At 44.1% G+C, this 26494-nt stretch overlaps 1 protein-coding gene across 1 annotated transcript; it reads right to left on the reverse strand.

Annotated features, from left to right (window-relative positions):
* Positions 1 to 495: 495 nt before the first annotated feature.
* Positions 496 to 26494, reverse strand: ASB13 (ankyrin repeat and SOCS box containing 13). Its single transcript, XM_062211033.1, has 6 exons — positions 26382 to 26494; positions 11818 to 12005; positions 10502 to 10652; positions 8393 to 8527; positions 2929 to 3120; positions 496 to 2234 (listed from the first exon to the last, which is right to left on the reverse strand). The coding sequence occupies exons 1-6, from the start codon at positions 26422 to 26424 to the stop codon at positions 2107 to 2109; spliced, it is 837 nt and encodes a 278-aa protein (XP_062067017.1). The 5' UTR covers positions 26425 to 26494; the 3' UTR covers positions 496 to 2106.

Consider the following 26494-nt stretch of genomic DNA (forward strand, 5'->3'; position numbering starts at 1 on the left):
AGGCTAATCCTCCGCCTGCGGTGCCGGCACCCTGGGGTTCTAGTCCTGTTTGGGGCGCCGGATTCTGTCCCGGTTGCTCCTCTTCCAGGCCAGCTCTCTGCTGTGGCCAGGGAGTGCAGTGGAGGATGGCCCAAGTGCTTGGGCCCTGCACCCACAAGGGAGACCAGGAGAAGCACCTGGCTCCTGGCTTCGGATCGGTACGGTGCGCCGGCCGCAGCGCACTGGCCAGAGCGGCCATTGGGGGGTGAACCAACGGTAAAAGGAAGACCTTTCTCTCTGTCTCTCTCTCTCTCACTGTCCACTCTGCCTGTCAAAAGAAAAGAAAAGAAAAATCCTAATCATCTGGTCCCTTGGACAATGGCTGTCTCCCCGAAGAACGTCTACATCAGTGCCTTGCTAAAGTCAGCATGAAAGAGGCAGAAAGGTATGAGTGACCCCTCTTCACCAAACATGATGAAGCCTATGTCAGTGTTAAGAAATGGGTGAACGCTAGGATGAGCTTTATGCAGCCATGTTTATTGAGCAAATAAGATTCTGTATTAAGTGCTATATTGTGTGGGAGGTAATCAGATTCCATTGCTAGAGACAAGTTTCTGTTACAAAGATGAAAGAAAGGGCAGTACTCTATGTTTTTTTTTTTTTAAAAAAAAACTATTATTACATGCAGACACAGATTCATCTAGAACTTTTATCTAAGACTTAACGCAACAGAAGTGGCTCTTCTTCTCAGTATAAGATGAAGCCCTAAAATAATGACTAAAGCCTTAAAGATGGAAAATACTCTGATCTGTGGCCCCACCCAAGTAACCATGTGGAGAGATGCCTCTGGTCACGTGGCACAATTAGCATCACCTGGGCCAGCTCAGTCTCTAGTCCACGTTCCCATTTCTAAGTACACTGTCTAAGATATTCATGACCCACAACAGCATTCACATTGATGCCTTCTGCGTTCCCACCGAAACCAAATGTACTTGCACTAATTCCTGCCTTGGCTGATGAGCTTCATCCTCTGTTGTTCAGAGCACTGGAATAATGCCTTATGTGTAACACATATTCTATGAGTATCTGTAAAACCAATGAATAAATGGGTGCCAGGGCCCACTGGGTTATGGGTGCTAAGGCCCATCAGATGCCCCAACTTCTACCATTTTCATAGCTTCAAGCAGTTAGAAAGAAGTTTAGAGTGGGTAAATAGTTGATGAAAATCAATCCCAAAAGGGTCTCCTAATAACCCTTTACATTGGAAATGACTGCCTAAGAGAATATATTCTAACATGCCTTCTTATTACCTCTTGATTGACTGGCTCATTCATGAAACCTTAGTGTTACAGCCTACCTAACTTCTAAGCATATTTTTAAATCCCACATAAAATCTATTCCAAGAGTTGACACCTAATATTGAAGACAAACTTCCAAAGAAACATTGCTGGTAGTGGGGAACACAGAGCTAAAACCATTTCCCAAGACTCGTATGAAACCCCTGAGTGATAGATTCACACGGGCACAGGTAGGCCTTAGAAAGTCTCAACTGCTGCTTCAGAAAAAGCATCCAGGTGTCAGGATGTCGGCAGAGCGGCCATCCCAGACAACATGGTCAGATCCTAATCTACCATGGGCTCAGTTTCTGGAGCACAGCCCACTCCCTTTCAACATGGAGAGCTGCCCTGATGCTGAGTCAGAGATGGTCCTGGTACTTCCGCGGTAGGCCACAGACATGAAAATCAACAACCATGCCCTGCATTACCAGCCTCAGTTGGCCTCCCCTGTGCTCCCTGAGCTGTCTGTCCTGGGAGTGCCTGTGAGGAAGGTCATTGCAAAGAGGGCTGGACAGTTGGGTCTATGTTGGAATGACAGCACAAATTCCAGACCACCAGCACAAGGTCACACTTGCAACTATGATCTGAGACACAGGCCAGCTCGAGGCCTTGGAAATACTCTCCAGGGTTCAGGGTTCAGGATTCAGGGCTGCAAAGGGACTCAAACAAATGTTCTATCCATAGCAATTAGGGGTTTCAGACAAACAGGAAGAACCCTCTGCAGCCTGATGCTGGGCACAGTAAGAGCAGCAATCCAGGAGTCTCCAGCCCGGCCTGGTCCGTGTTCAGTTCAGTTGTAGGAAAGGTAATCAATGAGCCGGGGAGGGATATTTAACTTGGCGATCTTCTCCAGTCCTCGGACACCGGTAGCCTTCCTCAAGCTCACCCTGCAGAGTTGTGACAGGGTCAGAGGTGTCTCTAGAAAAAGAGAAAGAAGAGGTGCATGAGGTTAGTTTCAGGAAGGAGCATAACATCTTTCAGTCTAATAAAACACTGGGATGGAATTGGAAAATCTCCCCTTTCCCCCTGGAAATACGATGGACTCAGGATGCCTTCTCTGAAAGTTTATCACAAAGGATCTCCAGAGACCCAAAGAAAGAAGATCAAAAGATAGAATTTGGGTAATGTCCATTTGGATTGCATTTGGGAGAGCATTAGCTTTTGGGGGTGTTTATCTGGGTTTCTGGTATGTTTTAAGGGGGTCTTTTGAGTTTTTTTTTTTTTTTTTTTTTTGACACAGTATGATAGTTCAGCACAAAGATAGTCAACAAAGAACTAATCTGTAGCTAGTAGGCTCATTTGTCAAACATCCACCCAAAGAAGGCAGAGGTCAAGGGGTTGGGACCAGGGTAGATGCTGGTGGTCAGCTCTTGTTGCTCTGGACCAGAGGCTCCACTGTCACCAGTATTCACAGGCCACAGGGAAACCAGGGAGAACTGGTACATCAGCCCAGACAGCTCCAGCAAAGTACTCAAATGCACGTCCAAGTGGCGAAGGTTGGGGTTCAGGACTAAAGATGAAGCCCTCAAGGAGTGGAAGCTTAAGGAGATCTAGTAACCCAGGGACCCCAGTTGAAAGATGGAGGTGGCTGGTGGTCTGGCCCAGGGCTCACTTTCGTAGTACTCGAAGCACTTGGCGGGGGCGCTGCTGCTCCACGTGTAGTCAGATGGCTTCTTCCCTCGGTTGTCCCGGGCGTAGATGTTGCCTCCAAACTCAATGAGCATCTCGATGAGGTCAACGTTCTTCACCTTGGCCGCATGATGAAGGGCTGTCTCATGAAGTTTTGCTGCATTGACGTTGGCCCCTGGAGGCCCAACGTGGAGAACACATGTCATCAAGGAAAGAACTTGGAGCCAAGAGAAAAACTGGCTTGTTCATCTTTATTCAGCACAGCAAAAACAGCTGCCAAAATAATTCCCACCCAGAAAACAAAATCAAGACGGACTTGATAGTAGCTTATTCAAAAATGTTTTTCAAAATCCAAAAGCAGCACTTACTTTTCTTTATGAGAAAACAATTAACAATAATGAAGAAACAGAACTGGATATAGAACCAAAAAGAAAAAACAAAACAAAAGCCTTCCTCATGAATGAAACATCAGCTCCGATAATCTATGCTGACTGCCTCACCAATCTTTGGATTTCTGGAGGCTCAGGCTGAGTCATCCCAGGACCCAAGCTTGTCCCTGAACACACATACTGCTTCTTCCTACTATGGGCACAGCACAATGCTCTAAAAATATTGGTGGAATGAAAGAATGAATATTCCTTAAATATAAATATTCTTCTACCAAGGAGAGAATAAAGACAAATCAAGTAATGTACCTAAAAGGTGATAGAGTTCATTTAAAGATTAAACTGTGAATTCAACTCTGCCCTCTGCATCCTTCTAGTAGGCATTCAGGAAAATGCAAAGAATCAATAGCTAAATACAGTACTTTTCAATGCATTTAAAAAATAAAGACTTTGATAAAAATACAATTTGTGTAAACACATTCTTAGAGCATGGCCATCACTGATTCTATATAATAGGGTTTCTTGGGGTCTCAGAATTTTCTTGGAAAAAAGAACACCAACTTCTTTAAAGTTTGCTCTTGAGTAGAGATGGAGATTATAAGAAAAAGTAAATACAGAAAAGTATTTTAAAGAAGTCAAGTAAATAGACTAGTATCAGTAATGCTTCAAATAACAGATTCAAATCAAAATATTAAAATAAGGGCTGGAGTTGTGGCGTAGCAGGTTAAGTCACAGCCTGAAACACCAGCATCCCATAAGGGTGCGAGTTGAGTCCCAGCCACTCCATTTCTGATCCAACTCCCTGCTAATGTGCCTGGGAAAGCAGTAGAGGATGGCCCAAGTATTTGGGTTCCTGCACCCATATGGGAGACCTAGATGAAGCTCCTGACTTTGTCCTGGCCTAACCCTGGCTGTTGCAGCCATTTTGGGAGTGAACCAGTAGATGGAAGACCTCTCTCTCTCTGTCTCTCTCTGCCTTTCAACTAAATAAATAAATCTTTTTTATAAACAATAAAATATTACCAAAAGCAAAATACTACCAAAAGCAAGTGAGTATCTGGCCTAGCAATTAAACTGTCCACATCTGAGTACCTGAGTTTGACTCTGCTCCTGATTCCAACTGTCTCCTAATGTACACACCCTGAGAAGCATATGATGGCTCAAGCAGTTGGGTCTGCTACCCACATGGGAGTCCAGGACTGCAATCTCTGATTTTGGGCTCAGCCTGACCCAGCTCCAGTTGTTGCAGGCATTTGGGGAGTTAAGCAGTAGATGAGCAATAGCTCCCTGTCTGTAGCCACCCTCCCCTGAAAATAGTATCATTGTGTGTATATATGTATGTCTATCTCCTAAATAATTTATTTTAAAAAGCAAGACTTTTTTTAAAAAAATCATTACACTAGTATGTCACCACTTAATGGTAGTTTCAGAAGATTTTATTGGGCTATTTGCTTGGCTTCTTTAAAACACTTTTTTCTAATCCCTTTATAGTCTCCTTCTCTATTCTAAAGACTTCAAGGATGATGGTATTTCGTGTAAAACAACAACAACAACAACAACAAAAAAAAAACTCTGAGGTTCCAGGAGATGCCACTGTATAGAATCAATGATGGCCATGCTCTAAGAATGACAGCTTACATATTGTGTTCTTATCAAAATCTTTATTTTTAGTGCATTGAAATGAAGTGAATATATGGCTATTATACCTTCTAGTTCCCCCAAATTTTGAAAAAAAAACAAAAACAAAAAAACCCTACTTTCAGCTTTATAATGATAATAGAAGCAAAGAAAAATTTTTTGCCATTTCCCACAGCCAAAACTCAGAATTCAAGTCAATAAAATGGCTTGGTATCTAAGTAAAGTTATCTAATTTGATAGAAATATATTATGAGAACAATATTAAAAAGCAATAAATTAGATAAGTGAAATACTTTCCCCTGCAACAAACTATTATCTCACATCAGGGGTTTTCTTCCAACACTTGCCTATGGGAATAAATAAATCTAACTGTACTGCAATCAATGCAAGTGCAAACTGTGAATGCTAAATGTACAACTGCAATGAGCAGTGCTGCAATGAAAAACAAATTATAAAGTCCACAGAACCTAAAGTCCAAGTAACCTGCTCTCCTACCATTAATTCTGACATCTTGCCAACTAGGAAGGAACATGATTCTATTTTATCAAAGGAGAAAGAGACACATGGGAAACAAAACTACTCTGTTATGGTCAGAGAGAAAATTGGCTGGAAAGAGCTCTGAAAATCATCCGCTTTCTTGCTGTTTGCTAGGTTGCTCTGCAGATAAGGCTTGGGCAAGGTGACTTTTGCAAAGAGATGGCCTTCCCAAGGCATACAATGGGATCTCTCCAAAATCTGTGGTTGGCATCTTCTGATTAGGAGTAAAAGAAGAAGGTGAATATGGAAGGAAGCTGGAATCAGCAGCACCAGTTAGAAACACCAGGCCAGGTATGCACACAGAATGCAGATGGACCTTGAAAGTATAGTGTTGGGTAATTAAGAAGAAATAGAGTAAGATACCTAACCCAGTACCATTTATGTCCACTCAAAATGTGTGCCTTGACTGATCAGTATCCTACAAAAACACAGAAATAAAACACAGATACATATTACAAGAGGGAGTACAGGCACAATAGAAGGAAGGAAGGGAGGTAAACCGGGGAAAGTGGTTTTATGTGAAATGAGAGAAAAAGAAACAGAGACAGAGAGGGAAGCCAGCAAAACAAACAGAACCATCTGGACATTAAAAACTCTCAGCTTCACGCTTCAGAGAAACAAGTCAAAGTTGGCTCATTACCAAAATCCTGATTTCAAAGCAACATAAGATAAAAGTGGATTCAAAGCAAAATCATGGCTGGCAAGGTGAAGGGATTCTCTGATACCCTTTAGTATTCCAGGAGCCAGCAGAATAAGCACAGATAGCCCAGTATGTGCTTTTTGCAACAATAAACTGTAAAACGATTGTGATAAGCACTGTGCTGAGAGAAAGGCAGCATAATGACAGCACTACTTCTGAATGTTTCCAGCAGAGTTAAATATTTACTGCTAGTGATTAGATTAAAAATTACTTCACCATAATAACTGGACTTTCACCTTCCCTGGCCCTCCTCCTTTGCAAATATAACCTAGTTCCTTGATTGGCCTCAGTGCCTACAAAGGGAACAAAAAGAACAACCATCTCTGTGTCCATCCTGTGGAGCATAACACAGCTCAGCTTCTGACGCAGTCCCCAGACCCTCTCCGATTCACCTGTGAAAGCACCTGCATGTACTTGTTTTGCTTAGGGGCACGGCCCATGTAAGCCAATCAGAATGTGGCAAAAGTTCAAGCCAAAGCCTCTGTTTAGGTTTGGACATTAGGGCCCAACTCGGGCCAACAGGACATGAGGGGAAGTGTGCCCAAAACATCTGGGACAGATTTTTCCAGTCTGTCAAAGAGGGCTGGCATTGTGACACAGCAGGTTAAGCAGTTGCCTGTGACTAGGCATCCCATATGGAACTGCCTATTTGAGTCCCAGCTGCATTGCCTCTGATCCACCTCCATGATACTGTGCCTGGGAAAGCAGTGGAAGATGGTCCAAGTGCTTGGGCCCTGCCACCCACACAGGAGACCTAGATGGAGTTCCAAGCTCCTAGCTTTAGCCTTGACCAGCTCTGACAGTTGTGGCCATTTGAGTAATGAAACAGTGGATGGAAGAGCTTTCCCTATCACTTTGCCTTTCAAAATAAATACATCTTAAAAAATTTATCAGAGCCTCAAAAAGTGAAGTCTGAATCTACTATCACCATTTGACCATTCCTACTAAGCCAGGCCTGGGTAAAGCTATCATGGAGAAAAGTAGAGTTGCAAAAATCAAAGAAATGGAGAACTTGGTGACATTGTTGAAAAAGCAGGTCAGGCTGACCCTAAACCGTCTTTACTTCTCATCTTTTAAGTTAAATGAACCAATAAATATCCTTGATACCAATTAATATCCTTAAATAGTAAATACACTATTTACTTAGGTGCAATAGATGTAATATTCCTTACAAAGGAGTCACAAATGATACAAGGTCCTAAACAATATAGAAAGGACGTTGTGTTAAAACAATAAGTTGATTCTTTCCCCTGCAGTCACACAAAAAGAAACTGAAGAAGAAATGGAATTTGCGTGTACCGAGTGAATGGAGCACAATAGTAATAATACTGCCCCACATTGGCACAAATGGATCCAGCCACCAGAGGAGAGCTCAGCTGAAGACTGATGTCTGTTTCTAATCAAGATATCTCATCACGGTATAAAAATGTTTAGAAATCTTAACAAGCCTTACACAAAATTAATCTTTCCACAGCAAAGACTCCAAAACGGCTCATTTAAGTAAGAGTCTCCAAAAGAAAACTCCACATTACTTAAACTCAAATGGCTGTCACCTGGGGGAAACTCGTATCTTTCTATTTCTGAACATTTTGTTTTTTATCCTAGGTTAACACTCAGCACTAATGAAATGGCTGAGCTACAATTTTCCCTCAATCAAACATTTTAAATTTGATTCCTATTAAAACCCTTGGCCAATATTCTCTTTGGCAACATCTTAAATCTGATGTAAGCAGATCCTGTCGCTAACCTTCAGTTGGCTGAATGTTTTGGTTTTTTTCCCATCTTGGCAATCTCTCTATCCTGAGCCTTTTTTTGGACACCTGTTAATGTCCTCAATTCCAAAAGCTCCATTCTCTTAAACATAGCAGACTCTTGTTCCCATTATTTCCTCATCTCTCAGATTCAGAAAACAGCCTCATCAAGCAGACAGTTGTTTGATTCCTCCAGAAATAATCATTAACATTTGTTGAGCACCAACTACATAGAAGAGCCAGGGAAAACATCATCACAAATCCTCCCAATAACCTTGCAAAATGAGTTTTATTTTTCCAGTTTTATAGACATACAAATTGAGACCCAAGCTCTCAGCTGGCAAGTGGAGACCATTCAAATCCTGGTCTGTCTGATCCTGATGGCTGGCTCTCACCCACACAGGTAAATACCAGCTCACGTAAACACCCACGCACCTGCATTGAGCAGCACTTTGACACAGTCCAGATGCTCTCGTGCACAGGCTACATGTAGAGGGGTCCCAAAATGGCAATCGTGTGCTTCCAGGTTGGCCCCAACGTCAATAAGAAGTCTCACACATTCGGAACTCCCTTAAAATAAATGGAAAAGGATGGAAAACACTCATGGATATACAGACTGGACATAGTAAGCATGATAGAAACCAGCAGCTGCTCTAAATCAGCCTGAATCTGGCTGCAGGGAACAGGAGGGGAAACAAGGTATATATCCCAACTGAAGGAGCAGTTTATGACCCCATGTGGCCCCAGGGAACCAAGGGACAGCTGTCTTGTCCTTTCTCTTGAGAAGTGGGATGGTTCACAGCCTACATGGCAGAGGGACAAAAAGGCTGTGTTGTGAGAACAGATTTTGGACACTCTCCAGGAACGGACAGAGAAGAGTCCTGTCTGCCCCTGCAGTGCATCTGGGGAGTGTCCAGCCTATGATGACAACATGCTGCTGGCATCCCAGTCCTGCCTCCTGAATGAACACTCTTGGACTTTCCCACCAACACAAGGGTTGCCCTCTAGCCATACTGAGGCTGCCACCTTCTCCCGGGCTTGGCTTCTTGTGTCTTGAATGCAGCATGGATCAAAGTTTGGTGTCCTCTTCCCTCTCTTCCTGGCACATTCTGCCCCAGGCCTATCCTCCCATCTTTTCTTCACTATGGGTAGCTACCCAATCTCCACCTCCAACCCTGAAACTGAGCCCACATCTAAAACTGGCTATTCTCTGGATATCTCAACTACTACAGTCCCCTTTCCTCTCAGCCAATTCCTCTCAGCCAGCGGCATCGCTCCCAGCTCAAACCCGAGTTATTTTTGACTACTTGTGCCTTTCTCTGATAACTAAATCCTATTGACTCTTCCCCCAAACCTTGTAAAGGAACCCATACCACACCATCATCCTACTTTAGATCCTGAATACAATGTTCATAGATCATTACAATGGCCCAATCTCATCCTTCTGTTTCCAAAATATTTCCCCAACCATCACTTTAGTCTGTCTCTATACAGATGGCTGCTAAAATAACCTTTCAACATTTTACTACCTTGTCATTCAATACCAGCTCAAAAACCTCCAAGACCTCTCAGCAACAATCCTGCAGTGTCAAAAGATGATGTCACTGAGAAAATTAGGGGTAAGGCAATAGGGAGGAACACTCCCATTTGGCCCCATGGAGGAAGGCATACCTCACACCCTACATCCCAGAGAAATGCATCCAAATACCAATCAAAATAGAGGTTACAGGGATGGGCATCTAGCCTAGAGGCTAAGATGCCAGTTAAGAGGCTCACATCCCACATAGGAGTACTTAAATTCAACACCTGGCTCCAGGTAATGCAGATCCTAGGAGGCAGCAATGATGATGCAAGTCTTTGGGTCCCTGTTTCCCGTATGGGAGACCTGGACTGCATTTCCAGGTCTCCAAGTAATTTTCCCTGTGCTTGAAAAGGCCCTCTTCTTATATTTGCACCATCTGAAGTCTGTCCATTCTTTTGAGGATGGTTGAAATCCCACTGCTTCCCTGAGCCTCTCCTCTGAATGTGCCCAATCATGTTCGGGTCTTGCTTCTCGTCTAGACAGATGAGAAGCCTGCAGACAAACCACTGCAAATACTAAGAGATCAGCTATAGAGTTGACTGAGTTCCAGTGTTCACATCAGAAGGACACTTGGAGACTCCATCGAGAAGAAGAAACCGCAGGCAACACAGGATTCACTGCCTCCCAGCACTGGTGAAGAACTTCCCACTAGGAGGAAAAGCTTAGACTCTGCACAGCTGAGCAACAGGGACACAGAATGCTCCTCCACCAACACAGGAGTTTCTACTTCTGTCTACACTGCATCAATCCTTCACAAGAATGGGATGGGAGAGGGAATGGGAGATGGGATGGTTGCACGTGGGAGGGAGGTTATGGGGGGAATATATTTCAAAAGTTGTACTTTCGAAATTTATATTTATTAAATAAAAGTTTTTAAAAAAATAAAATCAAACTGTTAAAAAAAAAAAAGCAAAGAAACTTCTGGAGCCCATCTTGGCCAGCTCACCCATCCACCAACTCACCACTCATGCAAGCTTCGTGCAAGGGGGATGCTGTGTACAGGGGTGGGTTGACCTTCGCTCCGTAGGACAGTAAGAGCTTCACACACTCAATGCTACCCGAGGCACAGGCATCACAGAGAGGGGTGCTGCCATCAATATTGCGGGCATCCACCTTAAGAGGAAGAAGAAACAAGTATCAAGGGGGCAGGAAGAAATGCCACCCAACTTGCTTTCACGTTGGTGCAGATTCAACTGTGCAAAGATACTTCTCAGAAGCAATCATGGCTTGCTATCGTGTGCTAGGGCACCGAGGTAGGCAAGGGAGTTCAAAAGAGAAAGACACTCGGTTTGGGGGGACATTTAATAGCCTTCTAAGTATAAAAGTCATCCTATTGAGGCTCCTCTCTATTGGGGCGGGATAAGCCCAGCCTCACCCTCAACACCACCTCAAACACAGAGCAGGAAAGGAGAGCCCTAGGTTGCAGGCTACAGGAGGCAGGGTATAAAGAAATGGGTTTTAACTCAAGTCTCAGCTAGAAAGATGCCTGAGACTGCTTAACATGCCTTGTCTAGTGTGAAAATCACAGGCCAGGAAAAAGCAACTCCCTAACTGAAAAACTCTACTTAGAATTTTTCCAAATTCAGCTTCCATTTAGGTACAGGATGAAACTTGTTCCATTCCAAGCTTCTGGAAACAGAAAACAGTGCGTTGCCTTCAATTCTTCTCCGCCCATCTGAACTCTGACACAGGAGCCCTGCATTCCTCCGGGGCGGTCCAGGGCAGGCTCCTGCCAGCTCAACAGAAATTCTGCTAGCCAGAAAGAGCTGGCAGCTTAAAACCAAGTACGGTATGAAGATTTCTACCAGGGAAAGCAATAAAACAGAAGTTTTGGTCCTTTTTTTTTTCCCAAAGAGCCAGTTTGCTAGCAATCCTCTGAGTCATCGTGAGGCAGGATCCCTTCTCTTCAAGCCTAAGCAGCTGCTTTGCAGCCCCAGCCAGGTCTACCCACCCAGAGTCTAGGATGTAGCTGGCCTGTCGGCTCCGCTCACTGCTGAGTAGAGCACTCCTACTGACATTTTGCTAAAACTGCCTTCTCTTCAGTCACCAATGCTCCTAACAGTCTAGTCCATGAACACTTCCTGGCACTTTGCTTCCCAGTCCTCAGTGTGAAATTGACACAGCCCACTCCCTCTCTGCCTTGGCTTCCAGCACATATTATTCTGGTCTCCACCTGCTTTTCCTTTGCAGTTTCCCTCCCTCTAGAGGTCTCTGAGTCAGTCTCATCCATTCCTGCAGCTGCAGCCATGCTAGGAGTCTGTCTTAAAAGGCCACTCACCTGGGCACCAGCTGCTAGCAGCAGCTGCACACACCTTGCCTGGCCCTGCAGACTGGCTGCGTGCAAGGGTGTGATGGAATCTACTGTGACCTGGTTAACACAGGCACCACTCTCAATCAACCGCTGCAGCTGTAGGATCTCACCTCGCTGGGCGGCTTCATGTACAGGGGTGCGTTCCACCCAGAAACCTGGAAAGGAAGTGTACAAGATCACGTCTTCTGTAAATAGAGTACTTTTTCTTCTTCTCTTCCAATTGGGATTTCTTTTATTTCTTTTTCTTGCCTAACTGCTCTGGTTTGAACCTCTAGTACAATGTTGCACAAAGTCATGAAAGTAGACATCCTTGTCTAAGATCTTCCTGATCTTAGAGGGAAAGCTTTCAAGCTTTCATTGTTAAGGTTGAGTGTCACTAATTGCAAAAGCTAAAAGAAAAGTCAGATATGATAAGGATTATCAAGTACAAGATATTTTTACAAAATTTGAATGGTACTCTAAATTCTAACCTGGCCACATTAAAACTATACATGTTTACTATTTGGATTATTTTCTTCTTGGCAGCATAAACCATCAAAAAGTAAAGCAAGTTATTGGAGAAGCTGGGTACTTAAGAATTAGTAGTGTGTACTCACAACAGACTACCTAAATCTGTGTGTGTGCCAATGCTTGCTTTACTCGCTTTCACTGTGAGGGCTTGGAATAAAATGAAAAAGGAACTCAAAGTGTTTTCCTGTGTCCTGGTGCCAGTGTCCAGATCTCAGATGGAACTTAAATGACTTGCTTAGTAACCTTTTTTGGGGGGTTGTTTTTCGTTTTAATTTGATTTTAAATATTCATGATGGTAGTGAGTTACTTTTTCATCTTTCATGGGACAGACTGAATTATTAAAATTAGCTCATATAGAAAAAAAAAAAGTTGAGTGTCATAGTTTGAATGATTTGGCTCCCCAGCTCATGCAGTTATCTAAAAATCCCAAACTCACAAGTTCATGGTACTAAAGGAGGTAGAAACTCAACTAATCAATTAATATGTTTGGGCAACAAACCTAATGGGAGATCTATGGGTCTTTGGGGCCTAGCCCATGGAAGGTAGCTCTCATCAGAAGACTGGCTGTAAAAGCCAACTTGGGCCTAGCTCATGGGATAGGCGCGAGATCCTTTCTCCATACATACTCTACAAGTGTCCTTCTTCAGCCCTACAAGACAGCCTAACCAATGGAATCTGTCCAATCTTGGACTTGTGAAGTCTCAAAGCTGAGAATCAAAATAAACCTCCTTCCTGCAAAAGTAGCTTGTCTTAGGTATTTAGGCATAGTAATAAAAAGCTAAGACAATGATGTCGGCTGTGGGTTTTTCATAGATGCTTTCCATTATGTTAAGAAGTTCCAGGGGCCAGCACTGTGGCACAGTGGGTTAATGTCCTGGCCTGAAGCGCTGGCATCCCATATGGGCACTGGTTCAAGACCCAGCTGCCCGACTTCCGATCTCTGCTATTGCGTGGGAAAGCAGTAGAGGATGGCCCAAGTCCTTGGCCCCTGCACCCACATGGAAGACCCGGAAGAAGCTCCTGGCTCTTGCCTTCGGCTCAGCACAGCTCCAGCCGTTGCAGCCAATTGGAGAGTGAACCATCGATGGAAGAGCCCTCTCTCTCTCTCTCTTTCTTTCTCTCTCTCTCTCTCCCTGCCTCTCCTCTCTCTGTGTAACTCTGACTTTCAAAGAAATAAATACATAATCTTAAAAAAAGAAGAAGAAGAAGAAGAAGTTCCTTTCTGGGGCCTACACCATGGCGTAGTAGGCTAAGCCTTCACCTGCAGTGCCAGCATCCCATACAGGTGCCAGTTCAAGTCCCAGTTGCTCCTCTTCCCCTCCAGCTCTCAGCTTGAGGCCTGGGAAAGCAGTGGAGGATGGCTAAGTGCTTGGGCCCCTGCATTAATGTAGGAAACCTGGAAGAAACTCCTGGCTCCTGGCTTCAGATAAGTCCAATCCCAGCTTTGCAGTCATTTGGGGAGTGAACCAGTGGATGGAAGACCTCTCTTTCTCTCAATGCTTGTCTGTCTGTAACTCTGCCTCTCAAATAAATAAATAAATCTTAAAAAAAAAAAAAAACTTCACCAAGTTATTTTTTTTAAAGTTCCTTTCTATTTCCAGTTTGTTGAGTGTTTTTAATATGAAGAGCATTGGAATTTGTCAAATGTTTCTTCTGCAACTTCTGAAGTGACTATGTGTGATTTTTTCCCCCCTAACTCTATCTATATAGCATATTACATTAATTGGGTTCCAGGCATTAGGTCAACCTCACAATCTTGAGATAAATCCACTTGGTCATGGTGTATAGCCCTTTATATTGCTAGATTTGGTTTGCCAGTGTTTTGTTAAGGATTTCTGCATCTACATTCATATGTGTAGTTTTCTTGTAACATATTTGTCTGGTTTGGTAACAAGGTAATATTGATAATCAAGGTCATCTCACAGAATGAGTTGGGAAAATGAAAAGGTAGGGGGAAGGGCAACATACATTTATGAAGAGTGAGCATGGGAAATGGGACCAGTTAGTAAACTGAGTGGCCAGATCTGACCACAGGCTGTTTCCAGTCCTTGTGTCTGGAACCCAGCTGGGACAAGATACCCCTCTCCCCAGTCACTGCACCACATCCGTTAGAAGACTGAAGCTTTGGAAATCTGAGACCCTAGCTCTTCTGTCAAGATCCTTCTGGGATTAGAGATCTGCCCCTAAATCCCAGCTGCTGCCACCACATAATTGGTCTCCTGTCCCCTCCTCCTTCTCATTCCCCTCTCCCTAATGCTGCTAACTCACAAGTCTGTCACTTGGAGCCTGCTCACAATCTACCAAATGCTCCTTTCTCCAGAACAAAATCCAGTTCTGTGGCCAGTCCCAATTCACCCCATGACACACACATTTGTCTCCAACTCCATATGGCCCAAAGTGTCTGACGGTTTCAGGCCTCCTTCCCTGCCTGGAATGCCTTCCTCAGCACCCCATCCCAATCCCACCCCCCTTCCAGCTAAGTGAGCCAATTCCTCCTCACCCATTAAGACTGAGTGGAATATCTGCTCCTTCAGGAAGCCTTCCAAGCATGCAGCCCACCAACCCATGCCCTTCATCATGCCATCTTTGCATCAATAGGCTGGCTTGCATTCTTTTCTTCCTAGCCTTTTCCTGAGGGCGGTCCATAGGTGGCTCAGTGATAGTACCGCAGCAGACTGATCTCTAGCACACAGATATTCAAATGAATAAATACTCCACAGAAGCATCTTTTACTTCTCAGACTGAAATTCCTATGCCTATAGTTGGGTCTGTCCTTGCCCCCACTGAACAATAACCACTTTCCAACCCCTTTACAAATCTGCCCTGTCCCAGCCAGTGACTTAAAACCTAACACAGTTACGTTCGCTCACTTGGCCGTGACAGGGGCTAGTGCAACTAAAAGGGTTTGTGTTGCAACAAAAGCAGGTCTGCATCCCCTAGAAAACAGGGTGTTTGATGGTTTGTGATCCAGTCCTGATAGTTGGACTTCAGCTCATCCCTGCCTCTTCCCTGTGCTTCGGTAAAGGGTCACTGTGATACATAGGAGGTTCCTGGTGCTTATCTGCTTCTTACAAGTCCAGGCTAATGAATGACTAAGCAAAAACCTTTGCCTTGAAAGCCAGAGAATTTAATGAATGGCATTTATATATCTACTGCTGGACAATTGCAGAAGTGACTACAGGTCACTTCAATAAGGAATGGCATGCGCTAGATAACATCCTTCCTACCCTTCTGCCCAAGATATGACCGTATTCATTTAGTACATATGCCAAGCATGGACCTTTCTGGCTCTGTGCTCCTACATCTCCCTCTTACCCCTTAGCTGAGGCCCTGACACCCTCACATCTGACAATTAGGCTCTGCGGTAGGACCTAGCCTATACTTTGAGATTGAGAAGTCTTAACTAATTCAAGGGTCTCACTATCAGCCTGCTCTTAGGCAATGATGCATATAGTGGCCAATTTCAGGGACCATACAGCTCATCTCATGAATTCAAATCCTATCTCTGTCACTGAAGGCTGTCACAGTGGCAACTAACCCTCTCAAAGCTTCTGTTTCTTCACTTACAGTATGTAGATTTTTATGTGCATACACCACAGGGTGGCTGTGAAACCTAAATGAAATAATGCCTGGGCATTGTTCTGTATTGTTACCCATAAATACTCAATACATGACAAACACTTTTACTACCACAGAACCATTATCATCATTACTTGTTCTATTAGTCCTATTTGGGCTCATGTGCTTGTCCTACGGTCTGTTCCATTACAAGTTCCAGTCCCAGTTACACAATCCTTATCTAAGTCCTCATTGACTGACTGGGTCCCTGCCAATTTACCTGCTCAGTTCCTGAGTCCTCTGAGACTAGAGCCCTGCCTTCTTCATAAGTCATTCCGTGGTGAGTCAGAGCCAGCTCCAGAGAGTCAGTTACTAAAGAGCCAGGAATTCTGCCGGCTGGACACTGCCAGCAGCATGAAATCAGCCACAGGGTGAGTATTTATACCAGGGATCACAACAAATCAGTCATGTCTTTGTTTCTCTCCCCGCACCGAGACGTTATTTACTCATATATAAATATATAAATAATCCTATTTAATCATCCTAGGAGTCAGAATCCTGCTTTTTTTAAAGATTTTATTTATTTATTTGAGAGGTAGAGTTACAGACAGGGAGAAAGGTCTTCCATCCGTTGGTTCACTCCCCACATGGCCGCAACAGCCAGGCTGAAGCCAGGAGTCAGGAGCTTCTTCCAGATTTCCCACACTGGTGCAGTGGCCCAAGCACTTGGGCCATCTTCTACCACTTTCCCAGGCTATGGTAGAGAGCTGGATTGGAAGAGGCACATTTGGGACTAGAAGTGGTACCCATATGGGATGCCAGCACCACAGGCAGAGCTTAGCCCACTATGCCACAGCACCGGCCTGTTTCTCAGGTTTTTCAGTTAAGATCCAGAAAGAGCTACAACCACCAATCCTCCTGAACTGATCCAGACCCTATGGTAAGGGCAACACCTACACCAGGGCTAAGAGTGAAAAAAGTGTCCAAAGGTTACCTTTCCCTTCATTTCAACACTAAGATCTCCATCCCGAAGGAGCTCAAGCCTCATTACACTAAAAGGGATGTATGTGGTAGCATATTTCTGAACTGCATCTGTATGAGCTTGTGCCCACCCCTGCATGTGAAGACAATAACATCCGCTCTTCCCCCTTAAAATAAAAAATACCTGCTGCCCCTTGCTCAGGAAGTCAGCACTTTGAAAATCATTCCTGTGGTCCCCTATTTGCTGCAAATAAATTATTTTGTGTGATAACAACTGCTAGTGGAGGTTTTAATGTCTATACACCAAGAAGTGAGCCTCTTCTGGTATAGTGACAGTTCTATTAGATTTTAAAACTATGTATACTATTTGAATTAAAAGGGAGAGAATGATCCTGCGGGAGAAGCAGGACACACAGCAGACTCATAGAATGGCAAATGCCCCAAACAGCACTCCGGCCTCAGATTCAACCCTTGGGACATTCGGATCTGGCTAGAAGATCCATGAGAGTCTCACAGGCATGGAAAGCCATGACACGGTGGCAAAAAACAATCTAAATGAAAGATCCTGGTGAACAAGACCCCAGCAGAAGGAACAGGCCATCAAGGAGAGAGGCACCTTTCTCTGAAGGGAGGAAGGAACCTCCACTGTGATATGTCCTTGACTAAACAAGTTCAGAGTCGGTGAACTCAAGGAGCTTCCATAGCCTAGACAGCTCATACAAGCTGTCTCCCGTTAAATCAACAACGGGAGTCACTGGGTACATGCTCCCCACGTAGGATCTCTGTCCTTAATGTGTTTTACTATGAAACCTAAAAACACTACTAGTCAAACAATACCCTATACCTTGTGCGGTCGTGTGAGTGCAGCCTGTTGAAATTCTTGCTTAGTATATACTAAGTTGATCTTCAGTATATGAAGGTAATTGAAAATGAAACTCGATGAAGGGCAGGATGGGAAAGGGAGTGGGAGAGGGGAGGGGCACGGGAGGGAGGGAGGTTGCGGGGGGGAAGCCATAACAATACAAAAGTTGCACTTTGTAAATTCACATTTATTAAATAAAAAAAAAACTATATAACAAACAAAAGAAAAAGAAAAAAAAGAACTTAATACTTTACCCTTTTAGTATTTTTTATGTTCTACTTAAAACTATTGGTTGAACTCTGTAATTAATACACAATTATTCTTAGGTATTTAATTAATGCTATAACTAGTACTCAAATAGTATTTTACACTTTGTGTTTCTGTGTGGGTGCAAACTGTTGAAATCTTTACTTAATATATGCTAAATTGATCTTCTGTATATAAAGATAATTGAAAATTAATCTTGATGTGAATGGAAGAGGAGAGGGGGTGGGAGAGGGAGTGTTGTGGGTGGGAGGGAAGTTATGGGGGGGGAAGCTATTGTAATCCATAAGTTGTACTTTGGAAATTTATGTTCATTAAATAAAATTTTTAAAAAAAGATAATTGAAAAAAAAATAAAGAAAAAAATAAAACTATGTATACTATTATATTCACTAAATATTACTTTGGAAAAACAAGAAATCTTGTGTAATCTCTCACCCTGGCATTGCTGATTTTCAAACCAGCCATCTTCCCACTGTACCAAGATCACACTTGCATGTTTGTGCTGTGTGTTCCATATTTAGGAACTGGTCCATTTGACATGAGGCACATTTTCTACCCCAATGCAAAACCAAACACCACTTAGGGACATTCAGCATCACTGAGATTCTTGGATTTGGTTGTTCACAAGCAGGTTGGTTGTGACCCAAACACGAACTAATTATTTCCAGCTTTGCCTTTGCAGCAGCCAAATACCAAATTCTCAAATGCATTTCACTGGTGCCTTTCTTTCTCTCTCTTTTTCTCTCTCTTTCTCTCTCTCTTTATCTCTCTCTCTCTTTCTTTCTTTTGATAGGCAGAGTTAGACAGTGAGAAAGAGTGGCAGAGAGAAAGGTCTACCTTCCATTGGCTCACCCCCCAAATGGCCGCCACGGCCAGAGCCATGCCAGTCCAAAGCCAGGAGCCAGGTGCTTCTTCCTGGTCTCCCATGCGGGTGCAGGGGCCCAAACACCTGGGCCATCCTCCACTGCCCTCCAGGGCCACAGCAGAGAGCTGGACTGGAAGAGGAGCAACCAGGACTAGAATTCGGTACCCATATGGGATGCTGGCGCCACAGGCGGAGGATTAACCAAGTGAGCCATGGCGCCAGCCCCCACTGGTTTCTAATACACAGAAAGGAAGCACAGGTAGCTTTGGTTTTCTATCTGAATAGTCTCTCTCTGTTATCATTCCTTGTAGGTTTTGAGAGGTCCTGGGTCTGGCAGCATGGGCAGATAGGGTTCATAGACCTCTGACTCCCCACCCTTAGCAGGCCACCATTTCTGGAAATGCACAGGTATTTACAGATGTCCATTACAGCCTCCCCATAATTCTGCCAAGTACCACCTCATACAGCCAAACCCCCAGCAAAAATTTCCTTTGATATTTGACTCAGTGTGGCTACCTTTAAATGAGATCCAAAACTACCCAACCATGCAGAATTCTTCTTTATTTTCTAGCAGGATGAATCTGTCTGTGTTTGTACTTAAAAATATACTAAATCAATTGTAACCATGATAGGACAGGTGAACTTGCCTACTCTACTTTTTGAGCATCTATTAGCTTCAGCAGGTATGTGAAACCAGTTTAAATTGTAGGTTTGAGGCAGCACTGTGGCATAGCAGACAGCCACTGCTTGCAATGCCGACATCCCATACAGGCACTGGTTCGAGTCCTAGCCACTCTACTTTCAATCAAGCTCCCTGTTAATGTGCCTGGGAAAGGAGCAGAAGATGGTCCAAATTCTTGGACACCTGCATCCATGTGGGAGACTCAGAGGAAGCTCTTGGCTCCTGGTTTTGGCCTAGTCCCGCCCTGGCCATTGTATCCATTTAAAGAGTGAACCAGTGAATGGAAAAATCAATCTCTCTCTCTCTCTAATTCTTTCAAATAAATAAAATAAATCTTTTTTTAAAATTGTAGGTTTGGTAAAATACTAAGAAGCCAATAGGAACAGAAATTTAAAAGTGTTTTCTCACCTTTACCTACTAGTAAACCCAATCACTTGAGCCTAGACTGTCCACAGATGTCAATCATGAAAAGGAGAGCCAAATAACTAAAACTTTCTCATTACTTCTATAAATTCTGCTATTTAAAATAGCTGCTACTGGGGCCAGCACTGTGGCAAAGCAGGTTGGGCTGTGGCCTGCAGTGTGGCATCCCATATGGGCACCGGTTCAAGTCCCAGATGTTCCATTTCCAATCCAGCTCCCTGCTAATGCACCTGGAAAATCAGCAGAAGATGGCCCAAGTCCTTGGGCCCCTACATCCACCTGGGAGACTCAGAAGCCCAGAAGAAGCTCCAGGCTCCTGGCTTCAGCCTGGCAAAGCCCTGGTCATTGTGGCCATTTGGAGAATGAACCAGTGGATAGAGGATCTCTCTCTATCTCTCACTTTCTCTGTAACTCTTTCAAATAAATAAATCTTTAAAAAAAAAAAATAGATGCTACTAAGCATTATTTATAATAGCTAAAACATGGAAGCAACTCAAGAGTGCAATGATTGGCTGGCGCTGTGGCTCAATAGGCTAATCCTCCGCCTTGTGGCGCCAGCACACCGGGTTCTAGTCCTGGTCGGGGCGTCGGATTCTGTCCCGGTTGCCCCTCTTCCAGGCCAGCTCTCTGCTGTGGCCTGAGAGTGCAGTGGAGGATGGCCCAAGTGCTTGGGCCCTGCACCCACATGGGAGACCAGGAGAAGCACCTGGCTCCTGCCTTTGGATCAACATGGTGCACCAGCCGCAGCACGCCGGCCGCGGCGGCCATTGGAGGGTGAACCAATGGCAAAGGAAGCCTTCTCACTGTCCACTCTGCCTGTCAAAAAAAAAGAGTGCAATGATGGATGAATGGATAAATAAAATGTAGGGTACACATACCACAGAATTATTCAGCCATAAAAGGGAAGGAAATTCTGACACATGGAGTAAGATCGATGAAATTTCAGGACATTATACTAAGTGAAATAAGCCACTCTCAAAAGAAAATCACTATATGATTGCATACAAGGTCCATACAGTAGTCAAAATCACAGCAACAAAAAGTAGAATGGTGGCTTCCGGGGGCTGGAGGAGGGAACAAGAGGGAATTTAATGAGTGCAGAGTGTCAGTTTTACAAGATGAAAAGAAGTATGGAGATGGTTGGTGATCATAGTTTCACAACATTATAAATGTGTTTAACACCACTCAACTGTACACTTAAAAATGTTTAAGATGGTAAATTTTATATTATATGTATTTGACAACTAAAAAATGGAAAACAAATAGCTGTTGGTGATTTGTGCATCTTAAAGGAACCTACTTTTCAGTCTGGCCTTGCTCACTTTTTGCTTTAATGCACTGTTTCAGACTGCATTTTGATGAGATTTAAATACTTAGAAAAAGTAGAAGTGGGACAAAACATTTTCCTCCTCCTTCCTTTCTGTCAGATTTTACCATATCACATTAATTAAACTCTTGGCTGACATCAGCATTGATCTCAGCTTTAAATTTCACCAATACAAGTGGGAAAATAAATCTGTTAAAAACCAAAATATGTAAGATATTTTACCAAGGTACAGTCTCTCCCAGGAGGCAAGCAAGCTGCAGTTGGCCTGGGCCCTGCAGGGGCCTTGAGTACAACATTATCCCATCCACAAGGAGCCGGAACTAGATGACAGCAGCCTTCCTCAGCCCAATTTCTCAAAGCAACTTCACTAGGTTCTCAGGAGTGCCAAATTCAGGGCCAGCGTTGTGGCACAGCAGGTTAAGCCACCACCTGTGATGCCAACATCCCATATCCGAGCAGTGATTTGAGTTGCAGCTGCTCTGCTTCTGATCCAGCTTCCTGCTAACATGCCTGGGAAGCCAGAAGAAGATGGCTCAAGTGCTTGGGCCCCTGCACCTATGTGTAGGAGACCCAAATGAAGTTCCAGGTTCTTGGCTCCAGCCTAGCCCAGCCCTGGCCATAGCCTTTGTGGGGTCACTTGGGGAGTGAACCAGCAAATATAAGATCTCTCTCCCAACCTCTCCCCATTTCTGTGTCATTCTGCCTTTTAAATAAATAAATCTTAAAAAGAAAAGTCAGGCCGGCGCCGTGGCTTAACAGGCTAATCCTCCGCCTTGCGGCGCCGGCACACCGGGTTCTAGTCCCGGTTGGGGCGCCAGATTCTGTCCCGGTTGCCCCTCTTCCAGGCCAGCTCTCTGCTGTGGCCCGGGAAGGCCGTGGAGGATGGCCCAAGTGCTTGGGCCCTGCACCCGCATGGGAGACCAGGAGAAGCACCTGGCTCCTGGCTTTGGACCAGCGAGATGCGCCAGCCGCAGCAGCCATTGGAGAGTGAACCAACGGCAAAAAGGAAGACCTTTCTCTCTGTCTCTCTCTCTCTCACTCACTATCCACTCTGCCTGTCAAAAAAAAAAAAAAAAAATCTAAAAAAAAAAGAAAGATCAGCCTCTGAAAATACGGCTTACTAAGGATAAACAGAAATGATAAGCCCTCCAGAGAAGTAACTCATCTGAAAAAACAAGCTGAAAACACCTGGCTAAAAAGCTTTGGGAAGCAAACCCAAGAACAATAAAGGTGTCTACAGTGTCTCCATAGGAAAGCAATGTAACTACAGCACAATAAGCTTCAGTGGAGCAAGGAACTATTTATTTAACATGCTTCTGCTTACTATAAGCTTGCACACAGAAGTTGACTGAAAACAATCAAGAATCTGAAATTTCTCACTATGCTGTTACAATTTGATTTTATGAATTCAAATCTGCACCAGAAAGGTACCTCTTTTTGTACTGGAGTGTTTGGCTGTGCTCTATTCTCCTCCCTACTTCCAAAGATCTATTGCAGGTAGGTTCACATTTTTATAAGACTTTCTCTAATTCTGTGGTCCTCAACTTTGGTCACATGTTGGAACCCCTGGGACATATTTAAAATGTGTGGTGTCCAAACTGTACTGCAGAACAATTAGAATTCTGGGGACGATACCCAGGAGTCAGCATTTTTTAGAGACATTCAGGTTATTCCAATTTGCAGCCAGGACTCAGTGAGTTCTCTAGCATAGAAGGGTATCACTCTATATTTTCAATTCCTATAATATCCCAAATTCCTAGAGCACTATTCCTTTCTTCCCCTCCTAAAGGACTTCTGGTCTCTAGCCCAAGATCTCTGCAATACTCTTATCCACTGTCCTCGATCCCCAGCTGAATAAACTCCCAAGTCCTCCCCATTCTCCAAGGCGGCAAGGTTACCTCTACAGAAGACAACTGCTACTGACCACAGTGACTGCTTCAGAATTCCATCAGGTGTTAGGGAAATCTTAAATGGATTTGTTTTTAACATTTTTTAAAAATTTATTTGAAAGGCACAGAGACAGAGACAGAGAGATCTCCCATCTTCTGGTTCACTTCCCAAATGCTTGCAACAGCCAGGCCAAAGCTAGGAGTCAGGTACTTAAATGAGTCTCCCAAATGTATGGCAGAAACTCAATCACTTGAGTCATCATCACTGCCTCCCAGAGTGGCATTCAGGAAGCAGGAATGGAGAGTGAAACTGGGACTCAAAAGCAGGCACTCTTATATGGGATGCAGATGTCCCAAGCAATGTTTCATCTTAACCGCTGTGCCAAATGTGCTTTTCATTTCTTTCAGACATTCTTATTAGCAGTGTGACACAGTGACCAAGGATTTCTCCACAATAAAGGAATTTTCTGAAATTTCCAGAGGGCAGCTTTCTAACTCAGAAACAGAAACCCAACCCAAGAAGGTTTTGATGATGTTTGGCTCCCAACAAGGGCACTGATTATCTAAATCTCTCAAGGAACTTTCAACCCTATTATATATTTTTAAAAACTCTCCAGACTCATCAGAAGAATAAACTTGCATATATGTTCCTGGGACTCTCAAATCACTAAGCAGGGAATACAAACCTAATGCAAATACATTTCTCACAATGGATGTGGTAGAATGTGGTGATCACAAACATGTGATAAAAGTGCTTCCAGGTCCCCTTAAAAACCCACAGCAGACTTCACAAAATCATCCCAGGACTCCAGGGAGCCCTACAAATCCATCAGAGAGTACATATTAGCATCAAACAAGCAACAATCAAAAACAACACCTGGGTGTAAGTTCAGCTTTTCTACTTTCTAGCTGTGTGACCTTGGTTTCATCTCTAAATTATCAATAAAAATAACAATCAAAAGGCTTGAAGTCAGCATCCCACACATAACGTGGCAAACTAGTGGCTCGCTATCTCAGTCCCAGGAACTGTCTCACCTTTTTCTCCCGACACCTCAGGTTCTGGATACCCCAGAGACTTAAGAACTCTTGACTGAGGGGACCAGCATTGTGGCTTAGCAGGTAAAGCTGCCTGTGACTATACCATCTGGTTCAAATCCCGGCTGCTCCACTTCCAATCCAGCTCCCTGCTAACAGCTTGGAAAAGCAGGGGGTAGATGGTCCATGTGTTTGAGCCCCTGCCACACATGTGGGCAACTCAGACAAAGCTTCTAGATTTGGCCTAGCCAAGCTCTGGCTGTTGCAGCCATATAAAGCGTGAGCCAATGGACAGAAGATCCCTCTGTGTTTGTGTGTGTCTCCCTCTCTGTGACTGACTTTCAAATAAATAAATTCTTTAAAAATTAATAAAAGACTATTTTTGCTCTATTGGGAAAAAAAAAAAAGAGTTCTTGATTGAGGATTGCTGAAGGGCATCAGCAGCTCACCTTGCTTAGATCCTCAAATTCCCTAAGTCATTCTTTTCCTCTTCTGTCAGCTCCAAATTTCCAAGTCAGAGGCTCTTGCACATGGATGCTGAATATGGAAATCACTTTTCAACTTTGCAAGTAGACAATTAATTGGATTAATAATGATATGTCTTATATTTAAGTTATCATAAGCATTGAATTCATTTTAGGGTGTAACTCTCCCTAAATTCTTTGTACTTGTTGAAAAGGCCATGTTATTAAATTCTGTAATCATTACATCTGTGAGATGTTACAAAATGGAAAGCTTTTATATGTTGAGTTGTTTATGATTTGTATAGAAATTAGGGTCAGAATGTTAAAATGGGCTAAAGCTCCTACAGACAGCCTCTCTGTCTGCAGGGATAACACTGCTGTGTTAGGAGCCAGCATATTCAACTTATTCATTAGGTTGGGAATAAAAATGTTGGCAGAACATATTTTTGGAGAATTACATTGAGTAAAAAAATGGCAATGTCAAAAATACTCATGAACTATAGAAGATACACATTCATTAGTTTAGAATTGTTTTTCTTCTATATGAATATTCTTTAATAAACTGTAGAAAACACGCTTGCAAGTGATGCCAGGGTACTGAACCCTCTACAGAAACAAAAATATTAAATTATCAGCTAAAATAGGCTTCAGTGGTTAGCTGTTCCTTACTTATTCAACTGAGCCAATCAAATACAGATTACATGGTCAGGGTAAAAGTCTGTGCCTGCCTGAGGTGGAACGCCAGATTAAAGCAGATGCTTATTAAATGCTTTTGATCCTGTGGAAGGTGGTTGTATTGCAAAAATCAATTAAAGTATCTTTGCCTTGCTACAACTGCAATTACCTCTTCAGTTCAATTCAGCCTTAATGCTTTTCGCTTTTATTTGCACTGCTGTTTTTAGCAGTGTAAAAATGCCTCCTTTTTTCCCCCCTCCTTTCCAGAGTCTCAAAGCGCTTCGGCCATTCATTTTATTTGCCATATGATTATTCCATAGCCAGGGAAAAGTTCATTTTCTGAAAGAATGTCCCTGCATCCATTCATCAGTTTTATCCCGGCTGCCCATTTAGCAAAGATGGCATCCTGAAGCAAGGTCACAATGTTCCGAGTGAGCCCTAATGTCCCAAGGTCTTTCCGCTACCCTCACTCCGAGGCGGATTCCCGGCCACGGCCAGCTGTGTCCGCAGGATGCTCATGACACTGCACCACGGCCTCATAGAAGCCGAAGAGGCGTTTCTGCTCCCGGGCTGCCCAGAAAAACGGGCTCGCGGCACTTCCTGACTCTTCCTCAACGGGGCCACGACCCCACACACGCCCCCCATTTCCAACCTGCGCGGCGCTCGGGTGGGTTTGCGGTACGGAAACCCCACATCTGGTGCGTCACACGGATGAACAGCCAACCCTGCAGTACGCTGGAACTGGGGGCGAGACACCGGGGCTCCGTCCGAGATGCTCAGGATCAGCGGGATTCTGCTCCAACCACGCCCCCCACCCACCCACTCAAACGCCCCGACCGTGAATTCGGATCAGGGCTCACCAGCCATCTCTGGGACAAAGCCATCACCATCAGGTGCGCTTCTCCAGCGCTCCAGAGCCGGCTCCGGCGGTCCTCCCTTTTTCGCCAGCCCCTCAATCCCCTGCCCAGCGCCCTCTGCGGCGCCCCGCACGTACCCACGTCTCCCAAGAAGCTGCCGTCAGCGGTCCGGGGCTCCATGCGTTCGCTGGGCGATCCTGTGGCTGGGCACTCGGCTCAAGGCGCTGAGCCGGGTCCAGAGCCCGGTCGA

Source organism: Lepus europaeus, chromosome 14 (assembly GCF_033115175.1).
Source record: "Lepus europaeus isolate LE1 chromosome 14, mLepTim1.pri, whole genome shotgun sequence".
Taxonomy (NCBI): Eukaryota; Metazoa; Chordata; class Mammalia; order Lagomorpha; family Leporidae; genus Lepus; species Lepus europaeus.

Coding starts and splice junctions, on each gene's coding strand:
- ASB13 (XM_062211033.1), bottom strand. CDS start 26,424: ATGGAGCCCCGGACCGCTGACGGCAGCTTCTTGGGAGACGTGG. Junction 8,528..10,501: donor GCACGAAGCTTGCATGAGTG/GTGAGTTGGTGG, acceptor ATTTATTTTAAG/GGAGTTCCGAATGTGTGAGA. Junction 2,235..2,928: donor GTGCTTCGAGTACTACGAAA/GTGAGCCCTGGG, acceptor CTCTTTTTCTAG/AGACACCTCTGACCCTGTCA.